The sequence below is a fragment of the Sturnira hondurensis genome, unplaced genomic scaffold (genome assembly GCF_014824575.4).
Source record: "Sturnira hondurensis isolate 20B ecotype Veracruz unplaced genomic scaffold, ASM1482457v3 Scaffold0008196, whole genome shotgun sequence".
Lineage (NCBI taxonomy): Eukaryota > Metazoa > Chordata > Mammalia > Chiroptera > Phyllostomidae > Sturnira > Sturnira hondurensis.
The window spans coordinates 3,930,851-3,944,317 of record NW_028080827.1 but is presented as its reverse complement, the minus strand read 5'-3'; the positions used below and the strand labels follow the sequence as shown (position 1 = coordinate 3,944,317).

The 13,467-nt window shown below is 40.1% G+C and overlaps 1 protein-coding gene across 4 annotated transcripts in view; it reads right to left on the bottom strand.

Moving 5' to 3' along the window:
* SLC12A1 (solute carrier family 12 member 1) overlaps positions 1 to 13,467 on the bottom strand; it is a 78,963-nt gene that overhangs the window by 24,895 nt on the left and 40,601 nt on the right. For all 4 annotated transcript variants that reach the window (XM_037054575.1, XM_037054572.1, XM_037054574.1 and 1 more), the window contains 3 exons: positions 6,990 to 7,130; positions 4,402 to 4,508; positions 145 to 227 (listed from right to left, as the gene is read on the bottom strand). In XM_037054575.1, the coding sequence (XP_036910470.1) occupies positions 145 to 227; positions 4,402 to 4,508; positions 6,990 to 7,130 (331 nt within the window). The remainder of the gene's footprint in view (positions 1 to 144; positions 228 to 4,401; positions 4,509 to 6,989; positions 7,131 to 13,467) is intronic.

The following is a 13,467-nucleotide window of genomic DNA, read 5'->3' as shown; positions in this document are numbered from 1 at the left end:
CAGCGCAAGAACATAAGCTCTGTTTGTTGTTAGAGGGTTTTGTCTACATTGTGCGCTGCTCTATCCCCAGCACCTAGTGCTCCGCGCCAGCCATGGAGCAAGGGCTTGATAAATGTTTGTTGATTGAATAAGGAAAGTACATACCTTGCACTTGAAGAACCTGAGAGATGTCAAACCCTTGGCCGATTCTGATTATGACCACACCAATCTCAAAATCAAATGCATCACTGAAAGTGGAAGCAAAGTGGTTAGTGATTTAAATGACTCTTTAATCCTCAAGCTTTAGACAAATATTGAACTTGCTTCTAGGATTTTAATGTAATTAAAGAAAGAAAATTTACTTTAGAATACTACCAAGAGCTTATAACTTTCTGTCTTAGTTTGTTCTCCTTTTATACCTTAAAAAAGATTTTATTTATTTATTTTTTAGAGAAAGGGGAAGGGAAGGAGAAAGAGAGAGAGAGAAACATCAGTGTGTGGTTGCCTCTCACCTGCCCCCCAACTGGGGACCTGGCCCACAACCCAGGCATCTGCCCTGACTGGGAATCAAACCAGTGAGCCTTTGGTTCGCAAACCTGCACTCAATCCACTGAGCTACACTAGCCAGGGTTCCTTTTATACCTTTTAAAAAATGTATTCTGGGTAAAGGTAACTAACTCTTTTACTCTGGAACCAATTTATTCAAATATACTATCAACTAGAATTCTGTTTAAGAGCTTGTAACATACTTTTAAAAAGTTAGATTCTTTTCTAATGTAAATAAAACAATTACTAAAATATTTAAAACAGAAACTTTCCAGACTGCAAATACTCTTTAAAATTAGCAACCAAATCTCTTCACCCATGGAGGAGGAATCCTACAACATTTCTGACATCAAGTTCCCAGTTAAAAATGTCTTCAGTTCCTCTAAGGAAATGATGCCATTGACTTTGGACAGACACTTGAAGCAATGCTTTTTCATGGCAACCCTATGCTGTTGAAGTTGCTGTTGTGCCTTCTCTACACCCAACCCAGTGGAATGAGATAATCTAGAAGGGACAGAAAGGCTTTCTTTTGTCTCTATTCCTGTAGAATATCTTTTCTCTCTGCCTGTAAATATAGAGCAAACCAATTAGTACTCTGAGTTCATTTACGGTTTTCTCCCTGGGAGTTCCTTTGGTCACTGTCTGTGGACCTGCAGCCCAGACCCTTTCCACTGGCTCACCCGCCCCCAGAAACAGTGCAGTTTGTGATGAACTCACTATGTATAAACAAGGTTCCAATAGCTAATGTGGACCTGAATTTTCAAATGATAATATAAACAATTCAGTATAATGTGCGCATGCATCCAAGATTCTAACCGTTAGGTGATGCTCTCTTAACAAAGTAGATCCATTCTAGCGAAAGTTGCCACAAATTTCTGGGAAATCTTGTTTCTAACCATCCTAGATTATAAAAAGCAGACAATATGCTCCATAAAAACATATTTGGATTCTATGTTAGGTGGCATAATTTCAGACCCCCAAAGACATTCACATTTTGATCCCTGGAGCCCGTGAATATGTTACTTCATGTGGCAGAAGGGATTTGGCAGATGTGATTAAGTTAAGAACCTTGAAGTGGAGAGATTCTCCTGGGTTACTGGGTGGGCCTTGTAATCACCAGTGTCCTTGAAAAGTGGAATTGGGAGGCTGAATAGGGGGTTAGAGTAATGTGATATAAGAAGGATTCGACCCATCAAGGGCTTTGAAGATGGACGAAGAGCCGAGAGCAATGGGCAACCTCTGGACCCTACAAAAGGCAAGGCCATCAGTTCTCTCCTCGAGTCTCCAGAAGGTGACACTGCCCAGCCCACACCTCATGGTTAGCTCCATGAGTTAGTGCCAGCCTTTTAACACACACAACTGTAAGCTAATACATTTGTGTTAAACCACAAAGTTTGAGATAACTTGTTAGTGCAGCCAACAAAAACTAGCACAGATTCTCATTAAAATTAAATATACTTTAGAATATTACAGGCATTTAAAACCTTTTATTCAAAGAAAAATGGTAAAATACTAAACTGTTATAATAATATCCTTATGCTAACAATAATACTGTGCTTGCTTTAAATCATACCACAAAACAAAGCCAAAATGCTAACAGAGAAAAACGATGCAGTATCGTTTATGGCCTCCTATGCTGACACCATTGCTGTGGTAGGAAGGCCGTTTAATGCTGCCCAGCCAGCCAGATTTTATACCAGCACACATTTGAGCTACCTTAACACTGAACTTTATTACCAAAAAGACCAGTTATTCATTTGGTATAAAAGTCAGAAGTCTCTTTGGCTTATTATTACTAGGTTTCATTATTTTGGTCCATTTGAAATTCTAGACTGTTTGGGCTAGTGTGGAGGATGGAAGATGGTTCCAGTTAACTTCGTATCAACTAATCGACTCTGTGACTATAGATTTACATATTTCTTTTCATAGACTCTTTTTTGTTCCCAAAGTGGAGATAAAATTTTTTCCCCTTTACCTTTTTTTTCTCCCAAAAGTTAAGATGAAATTGAATGGAGAAATCTGGATAACAGAGAGCAGATCCAAATCTATTTTAAAGAATGTCAGGTCAGCAGCAGACTGTGATTCTAAACATATGAAAATGCTGTTTGCTGATCCTGGCAAAATCCTAACCCTGATCACCTGGTTTAGGCTCAACCTACTTAACTGGGAGCACCAGCCAGAGCTGGAGAGTGGCACGTGGTGTCTGGACTTCCTATGTCTGCAGAACACAATTCAGGACGGTGTATTTAATGCATAGGTTCCCCAGGTTAGGAAGAGTAAGTGAATTTCTGTTTGATCAAGTAATGGATATAATTTCAGAAGATCAAAAATTATTTCTTACGCTTCTTTTTAGTAGAACTGATATTAGAATGCTTCTGTCACGTTGCCTAGATCTCCCCCAAGTGGTGATAAGTGTGGTGCTGGTTCTAGCAGGAGCCAGGGGATGCAGGGCACAGAGCGTATGCTTGTTTGATGAGTGAGAATTTCTTTCCTGTGTATTCTGGACTTTTCAGACTGCTCGGAGCATGCTCTTTACCCTTTGATATAAAGTCAGAGTGAAATCAGCCCTGGACCAAGGAAATCTACCATTTTCAGAGCTGCTGACACAAAAGATAGATGCTGACCGGAGCTAGTACTGCCCCCCTCTCCCTTTTTCCAAGGAAAATACTCCCTTGTTAAGTATTTTCGAGCCTGGAAGGAAGGACCAATTTCCTAGAATGGTCACTGAAGGCAACCTGTGCCTCTCCATTAGTGTAGCTTTTGTCTTCTTTCATGCAAAGGAGAGCTAAACCAGGTAATACTTAGGGTGTGTACTAATGTGTGCGAATGTGTACGAATGTGTAGAAATGTGTTCTTCTGGAGGCAGCATAACACGCGGTCAGGAGTGTAAACTTTGAATTCAGATGGTCCTGGGGTGAAATTACAGTTCTGACTTACACAGCTCGGGCATTTTCTGCATGTTACTTGATTTTCAATGTCTGCACCTCTACGTATAAAATGGGAACAATAGCAGTACTTACGTCAAAGTCTTCTTGTGAGAATTAAATGGGATGACTCATGTTAAGGAGATGAGCCTGGTGCCTGCTCATCCTTTAACAACCATGGTTATTGCCTTTATCCCAAAACTCTTTCAATATTTAATATCAGATGTCATGTACCATAACACTTAAAACTCACTTTCTGTGTGCAAACTAGCACTGCTATGTAGCAGAGACAACTGGTACATGGGACCCTCGTATCAATGAAGGGAGACTTGAGCCTTTGTGTTAGGACTATGTTACCCAAGGCTCAGAGGAAGACAACAGCTGAATTGGGCATACCAGCTAATCAACATTCCAGCTGTTTTAAGAGAAATTCTTTTTTTTAAAGATTTTATTTATTTATCTTTAGAGGGGAAGGGAAGGAGAGAGGGAGAGAAACATCAATGTATGGTTGCCTTTCGTGCATCCCCTGCTGGGAGTTGGCCTGCAGGGAACTGGCCTGCAACCCAGGCATGTGCCCTGACTGAGAATCGAACCGAGATCGTCTGAGTCGCAGGCCCGCGCTCAATCCACTGAGCTACACCAGCCAGGGCTTGAGAAATTCTTTTCTTACCTACCTGGCCTTTGCTTTTAATCTCATAAGTAGGATTTAAGGTTGTAACTCTCCCTATTTACCTTTTTTCTTTGATGCCAACTTTCCCCCACTCTGTTTCTTCTGATGCTATGATTCCTTCAAGTTCTATTATTGGCAGTGTGTTTCCACTTGGGTAGGGAATTCAGAGCACCGGGGAATATCCTTCTGTCAGGCAATTTCATCTAGTAAACCAGTGTCTGTTATGTTCTGCCCTGGCTAGTGCTTTATAAACAAAAACATGTCTTGAAAGCCATCACTTACTGTATGATTCCCACGTAGTTCTCGATCTCTGATAAGGGAGCCCTCCTCCAGTTTCTTTTATATCCAATCACCAGAGTGTTTGGTTTCATTCTTCCTAAGCCTGAGGCCTAAATGGGGGAGACAAACACATGGGCAATCCTCACCATACCAGGAAACCACCACAGCAAATGAAAACTAATGGCCAAAAGGGCACTGAAGTAATGTTCTGGTGATTCCGAAGATTGTATTAGACTTCAGTGCATGTCCTTTATGCCCACACTCAAGCATAAAATAGAAGGACTAGTTCTAAATCATCTCAGCCATAAATGGATTTTAGATGACAGAAATGTAGCTTTTCTAAATTAGCAGTCATTTGTATTTCTTCTGACACACTCATTAAAATGGTTCAATAATTTAAAATCAAGAGAGAGTTGGCTTCACTGTTGGCATGCATGTTATAACTTAGTGGTTCAAAGCTCATTTCCACCTGTTATGTCCATAATGTCCGTAGCAATAAAATCCATGTTTGGAAAATTCATATATACACAAAGTCACTGAAACTTCTACTTATATTATTTATTGAAGACTAGCCGGGCCATGTTTCCAGAACCTAACTCTTCTGTATGACAGTATCATTAACAGCTATCTTCCATCAGAAGTTTCATTCCCCCATGAAATGACAGGATATGACTTCCAGTTAATTAAATTTAATCTAGCAAAGTACTATGTTAGGTGCCATGGGACAGTGGTGAGGCATGTTTTTTTGGCTGTAAGAAGCTTAGAATAGGTGGAGGAAACAATATATACAGAACGGCAAATTCAAATGCAAAAGCAGTTGGAACTCATTTGGGAGCATAAAGAAAGAAACCTTGAATTCCAGTTGAGGATTCATGAGGAGAGGCGGCGTTTGCTCTGGATCTTGCGGGTTGGTTAGATGTTGACATGTACAGATAAGGAAGGAGAGCAGTGGGAGTAAAGGCAGGGCATCCTGGGCCACGGGGGTACTGAAACAAATGCTCAGAACAGGAAATTTTAGAGAGGCCAGTAGCAAGTAGAAGGTGGGCATTGACGGAGGGTTCCTAAAGTAAGCTCTGCTTCTAACACATTTGGTACACGCTCTTAGAAATGTACAGGTAACGGAACAGCTTGTTTGGCCCTTGGCAGATGTATGGCAGTGGGGAAGGCGTCTTTTCCATAACTACAGTTTGGAGATGTAATTCATACCATAATGTCTTAGATGCGAAGAAGGCTTTACCCCAAATGGTATCACCGGCAGTACTCCCCTATTACCTCTCTGTCTGTCCCTCTGCCACGACATCTCTGTGCTCCGCTTTTCTTTGAAGAAACTCACCAGGACAAATTCATGCACTGTCATTTTGAAAACAGTTTCTTTTGGATTAATATATGAACTGTTTTTCATACTTAGGTCTTTTTCTCTCCCTGTTCTTATCCTATACATGTCCTCCTGTTCCCAGTGGATATTTTTATTATTTTTCCAATCTTCTGTGATAATTTTACATTAAATCTGTAACCTTCCCAACACATTTAACCAAAGAGCTACTGAAAAATACCTCAATAATGAAGAAAAACTCAGCTTCTTGCAATGACCTCTATTTCTGTGTTTTAGCAAATTAATAACAGCCGAAAAGAGGCTCATTGTGGGTAATAGGACTTTCAGAAACTGTTTCTTTGCATATTCAGCCACTTCACAAGTGTCGTCAGGGATATTGCAGACAGGGATGCATCAAAGACTCTTAATCCCCCAAATATTATACTTCAATCAATAGTTTTTCTTTTCTGCCTTCATAAACATCAGAGTTACTTGGATGCAGTTCAGAATTTTGAGTCCCTGTGTAGGGCAACTCTGAAAGCTAAATAATTCATTTGGTGTGTGTAGAATCAGGGCTATTCAATCATGTTAATGCCACAATGATTAGAAAGCCAGTCTCCTGGATTATTTTAAGGAAACTCTAACACTGAATTATGAAGGTCAGAACAAGGGAAAGATTTTATATACTTACAATAGAAGGGGAAGAAAAAAGAAAGAATGAGTGAGAAAAGATGGTAGAACTGTGGGCTTTAGTGTTGAACCACAGAAATCATTACATTTTATTCAACATTCTGGACATAATTTGAGAGGATAGGGAGGATAGATTTTTGTGTCCAGATCACCACACTTTTATTTAGCTTAGCAGCTACCCTTACACCATTTGCAAAAAAAAAAAAAAGAAGGTGGAGAATGCCTGACTTGAGCATTCGTAGCTGCAAACATAGTTTGAAGTTTTTAATAGGAGCCTGAATGGCCTCAACCATCAGAACAAATTTGCATTTCAGTAACCACAGGGACAGAATGTAGCTGTTGGCCAAGGGCAGCCTCATTTCCCATTTCCAGGGGACCACTCATAGTTCACGGCAATGGGGCCTCTTTGCTTTTGTTTTAGCTTTGTCTGTCTTTGAGTCCCCAGGAACTCAAAACGAATTCCTTAACCATCTGCACTGAGCTCTGGTGGTGGAGTGCCTGAGCAGAGCCGCTTGCTCTGGGAACTTCTCTAACACGGAGTGCTAATTGTCTTTTGCCTCTGGACGCACTCCGTCTGTGTTGCCCTTACCTGGAGGAGACTCCGGACGCCGTCCCTGAAACAGTCTGCTGCCACTGCAGCGTAGAAAGCCTTGATTTTGTTCTTTATAAGCCAGGCCTGCTTCTTCACCATGCCACTGTTCATCTCTTTAACACACAGCTTGCGTGGTCCCTGGATGACACAATGAAATATGGGTTGGAAGCCTTGCTATTATACATTGCATCGCTGTTGTTTTCTAACAGGCAAAAATAGCTGGCAAGGCCCCACTGAGTTAAGAAGTGGGGAAGAGGGAAAACACCTCAATAAACAGGGTTCACGCAGGCTCAGCTTTTCAAGAGGATCTGCGTTACTCCCATTAGTCACTGTCTATCCAGAATGTCTAGATGTATTAATACCTGCTTAATTGACTACTTCACGTGGAATGACAGAAAAAGCCAATTAAATAAAAACAAACAGGTGAAGTTAATTTTAATAATATACTTTATTTAACATAATATATTCAGAATATTAGGAAAAGAGTGAAAGTGTGATCGAAGAAGCTCAGAAAAAATATACAATCAACCTGTGACTCAATAACAAGAGCCACTTTTAAGAACACCAATTAGAATTAGAGCCCAATGGGAAGAAATGGGCAGCCCTCTTGGGAACCAGGGCATGGTGACTGGCAAACCCTGCCATGGACTACTACGTCCTGACAATTTTATTAGGCCCACCAGTTGCTTTTGGTGTGTGATAAGGATCACTTATCACTCTTTCCTGTGTAATGCTAACATACTGCCACTCAGATAAGTCAACATTTCCCACTCACTCAATGAATGTGGTGAACCAAAGCTCTCATACCTACAGCACAGGAGGAACAGAAGGGAGTAAGAGAGAAGGAGGCAGGTGCTGTCCTAGAAGGTGAAGCATTTTGTCATTTCAAGATGTGAGTTCTGGAATCTCATTTTTAAATTAAAAATCGTTATTTATTCTACCTTAAAGGTCCAAGCTGGCTTTTCCTTGCATGTTTCAAATCAATCCAAAGGGTATTTCTGACAAATAAATACTATGGACATACAGGGTAGAAATCTATTATTTTCCTGGGAAATTATTTCAATTCATGGAGAGATTTAGAATTTTGTTGACTTGTCTTACATTTTTTACAATCTGCCTGGAATTTTTTTTAAAAAAAGATTTCATTTATTTACTTTCAGAGAGAGGGAAAGGAAGGGAGAAAGACAGGGGGAGAAACATCAATGTGTGGTTGCCTCTCGTGCGCCCCACACTGGGACCTGGTCAGCATGCGCCCTGACTGGGAATTGAACTGGCGACCCTTTGGTTCACAGGCCAGCATTCAATCCACTGAGCCACAGCAGTCAGGGCCCACCTGAAATCGTGATAAATTGCAGCAGGTAGGCCCGGAATGGGGCTCAACATTCTGCATTTCTAATAACTCCCAGGTAACATGTATGCTGCTGGTCCTCAGACCATGGTTGGAGTTGCAGTCTTAGAGGGTCTTCAGTTTGAGGAAAAGGGCTTTGGATGTATGAAAAAGAGAGTGGCCTTTGTGGTCAGACAGACTGATTTCAAATCTAAGCGTGGCCACTTTGGAGGTAATTGATGATCTCTGACCTTTTAGATATTATTCTGAAAACAGTATAAAAATGTTTATCTTGCAAGGTTGTTTTAAATAGTCATGATAAGTCCCTAGTCTAAGGCTGATTTTTATTATATTAATTGAGTGCTCCCAACTTCACTGAAGCCCCTGACTTAATTCTAAACAGAGATGGAAGAGGGCTGAACTGGGAACCAGAGTGTTGGGTTGAGGTCCGGCTCTGGCACTGACTACCTAACACCCTGAATATGCCATTTGTCCTCTCTTGATGTGAGCTATACGTTTAAAAGAATAAGGAAATTGTCTGAGTCATCACTGCCCATTATCATAGTCCTTATCCACATGATATTATCGAGCATTTGAAATGTGGCTGGTCCACACTGACAAATGTTAGAAATGTAAAATACGTATACATCCTGAATTTTGAAGCCTTAGAATGAAAAAAAATGTGGTAAAATACTTCATTTACAATTTTATATTGATTGCATTTTGCACAGGTAGAGAGCAGGATGACAGCTATGGGGGGTAGGGTGTGGAAGGACTGAGGGAAGAGGAAACGGCACTCATGGACATGGACCACAGTGTGGCGACTGCAGGGAGGGGGGTATAAGGGGATTAAATGGGAGTCAAATAAAATAATATTCTGAATATATTATGTTAAATAAAATATGTTATTATAATGAACTTACCGTTTCTTTTTACTTTTTAAAATTGGCTACTAGAAAATTGTACTTGTGGCACATATTAACTTTCTATTACACAGCACTCGATGACCTCTGGGGTACCTTCTACTTCATTATTCTATTTAAATTGGATCAGATCTTTTATGTACTTATTTTTACCAGGATATTTTTTAGAACATGTGACATCATTTTAAGGCCATTTGAATGACTTACATTAAAGTTAAAAAAACAAGACCCTCCAATGGAGATGGAGAAGGTTAAGCTATAGAGAGGGTAGTTACTAAGCCAGAAGACTTAGCCTAAGGAAGGACTTGTCATTATGGGTCAAATTTTGCTCAGGGTTTTAGATTGTCCATGTATTTTGAACCATTGGTCCTTCTTGGGCATTCTAGACTCTGTCACCTTCAAAAGTAAGAAGGAGTATTTCATTCATGTAAGCTCATTAATAACAACGGCCATGAAACAGAAGAAACAGCAACAGCCAGGAAAGGTATGGGGCCACCGATATATTGAGTTGTGCCACAATGACTGTGAACCCTGGGGAAACTCACATTCATTTAAATAAATACAGTGTAACATATGTCTATTTGTAATTCAGTAATCTATATTAAACGTTAATTGTGACAGAGAGATTTACTTTAATGCCTAAATTTGCCACATTGAGAAGTCATAAAAATATTTCACGTAGAATCTCTCTTGGCTAAAACATATTATCCTTTTAGCACGCTTATTAATGTGAGGCGAGACTGCAATACAAATGCAGTAAGCAAAAGCCAACTAACAAAGAGGGAAGACGTACTGGAAAATAATTATTCAACATTCAAATGGGTCATAGTCATAAAAATGAATTTTACCACTCTGTTAATATATTACAGAGATTAGCTTAGTTAGGATCCAAAATAGGAGTACATAAATTAACTCGGGATTTGAACAAAGGAGCTTTAAAAATCTTAAATACGTTATAACTTTGGCATTTATTGAGGAAAGGGGAAAGAAATTATAATTATTTAGTCCAGAGAAGTTGATGTGACACCACTTCAAAAAGTGAATATGATGGAAGAGAATTTGCAAAGAAATTTCAGTATGAATAGGATTAAGTAGAGGAATTTGGGCCAAGTGCGGTGTCCTTTCAACACTTTCATTTTTCACCACATTAAGGATCCTATTGCTCTGGTTATGCCTTTATTGCCCTTCTGTTTAGAACTGTGGGAAAGAGAGTTTCTCCTTTTCTGATTCGCCCGAATTGGATCTCCCCATGCATCCTACTGCCCGTTCACAGGTCCTTCATTCTTCCTGTGTTTGGTCATGTCACTACTTCACTGACGTCATGATAGAAACCCATTGACTTAAGGACCAGAGATGCATCTGAAGAAGAATGAATATTCTTCTTAGTGGATATGGGAGTTGAATTAAGAAAAGGTTGAAGATAGAAGGAAAATGAGAATTTTAGTTTTCCCTGGGTTATCGACGCTTGAACCGCCCTCCCTTACAATGAGGGGGAGGGTCAGGACGTTCAAGGTTTAAAGAATATTAAAGAGAAAAAAAGTTCATCCAGATAAATTTACATTTCAGCACACATACGTGAAATGGCTAGAAGAATGCCAACAAAATCTGTACAACACTCCCTTTGGAGAACAAGAGTCATGGGCTACATGGTTATCAAGGGGACTTTAGCTTGGTCTGCAATGGCTTATGTCATTCAAAAAGTGAGTGGAAGGATCTCTGACAAAAACGCTAACAGTAGTTTATTAGAAGAAGTAGTTTATTAGAAGAAGTAGTTTATTAGAAAAAAGCTAACAGTAGTTAATGCTTCTCAGGATACAAGCATGCCACTGATTTATTACATGGTAATTCAGAGGAGAAAAAGAGAAGCTTTATACCCAGGCTACATAGGAATAAGGCATGAGAGAAGGAAGAAGCTCTGATGGGAGTGTGTAAGAGTGAGTTGGATAGCTGGAAAGTTGTAGTGTGGGCTACAGTGTGATAATAACTCTCTTCATATCAGTTCCTGCAGCTTTGAGGCTATGACATCTAGTCCCTTAAAAATACCTTGGTTGTAGGAAATGGCAGCTATCACCACATGTTTGCATCTACCCACCAGCATCGAAATGTCAGTGAGCTCTGAATCTTGCTCCTTCCTTGTAGTGTAACTGCATTTTAAGCTAGCACTTCAAATACTGAAGGCCCCCAGAAGGACAGAGAATAGAGCCTGGTGTCCTGTGATCTGTCCAGTGGGAGCGGATATCTCACTCTCTCATGATCAAGCTGTTGGATACCTAAACAGTCCAAGATCCAACATCTGGACCTGCTTTGTTCAAGAGTGAGTGTTTTAGGTTTCTGTGGAAGGGGATATACATATTTTCTTTCAATCCTCACCCAAGGATATATTTGTTGATTTTAGAGGGAGAGGAAGGGGGAGAGAAAGAGAGAGAAACATTGATGTGAGAGAGAAACATCGACGGGTTGCGCCCTGACCTGGGATCCAACTAGGTACGTGCCCTGACTGGGGACTGAAACCACAATGACACCAACCAACTGAGACATCTGGCCAGAGCAAAGGGGATATATATTTGAAATGAAAGTGGCAGCTATGGTTTAGACTAAAATAAATATCATGAAAATAACAATAATGCTTGTTATTTAGTTGGATAACAATATCAACTAAAATTAACTGAGCATTTATTATTTGACAGAAACACAGTTGAACACCAGAGAGCTTATCTTATATAATTCTCACAACAACCCTGAGAAAATCAAGGCACAGGGAGACTAAACTATGTACCAAAGGGACCCACAGCTGTTATATGACAAAACAGTGATTCAGATCTTGACTGTGTGTTTCAAAAGTCCATGAGCACCAGCTCCCTAGTGTTAAACATGAAATTGCCATTCCTTGACAGCATCGTTACTATTTACCTTTTCCACAAGGTTGGCCTAACCACCAAGCACATTGTTTTGGAACAATTTTTCTAATGGTATGTAGACTTTCCCCACATCCCACTTCCATCTGTTTCTTTGCAAAGATGATTGACAACTGAATGTGGAGTTGAAAAACACCGACGGTACCTGCAGCCTCAGGGGCTCACAGGAAGTAACTAACTGGGAAGCCAGTAACTGAAGCAATAACTGCTTCCTGTCCCCAAGAGAACCTCAGTACCTGGGAGTAAGACAGACTCTTGGGCCTTACTCAGAGAGACCAGCACAGTAATTTATAATGGGGTCCAATGTATGTGCCAAACTACCAGGGCGATTGGATGCATGGATTTAGGTACCTACTTCACATGAAGTGATATTCCAGAATCATACTCTTGTATTGTAGTTAAAGCAGCAAAGGGTTAATTAAAAGCAATATCTTTTGTTTCTATAAAAAGACCTTTTCTCCCTTGCCAATATATGACTGTTTATATTCCCAGTTCATTTCTCCTGCCCTAAAGGTATCTTATTGTTGGCTAAACTAAGTTTTCTCTAAATTGCTGGAGAAGAAAAATACCTCAAACTGCTTATTTCATCAAAACCCACTCCTGTATTATATTGGCCAAAATGAAATCCACTCATCCAGGGCACCAAAATTGATAATATGAGAAAAGGGTGCCTGATATGGTTGTTTAAAATCCTCTGGAGTCACAGTTGGTCATTACTTAACCCGTCAATCTTATGTTGTCAGTAGAATCCCTTGCACCGGCTACTGGATAATTGCACTGAGTTATATTGTTTGAGTTACTCCCATATAAGGGGAAAGAGAATATGACCAACTGGCTTCATATAGCATTTAGAGTATTGCCAAGTATAAAAAAATGCTTAAGTGCTGGTCATGATGATGGGGCAGATTAAGTCCTGAGGCACAGCTGACCAACCCGAGGGTTACACAGCTTCCTGATTGGTCCTATTATTCTCCAGAAGGGTGCTTAGGGAGTGCTGCCTGATTCTAATAATCAGGGTACAGGTCTGCTACAGCTTTGCCCTCATGATGTAACACAAAGCACAATAGGGTGGCCTGCACTGACCTCCTGGCTCTGGTGCTTTCCTGTCATTTGACCCTGTGCGATAACTTAACTTCCCCAAATCTCACTTTTCCAACCAGTGAAGTGAGAACAACGCTTCTTTTCCTTTCTGCCTCACTAGGCTGTTATGTAGATCAAATAAAAACAGTAGGAAAATGCTTTGAAGAATAGGTAACTATTATAACAATGCATTGAAGTAGCTAAGAATTTTGAGTGTGTGTGTGAAAGAG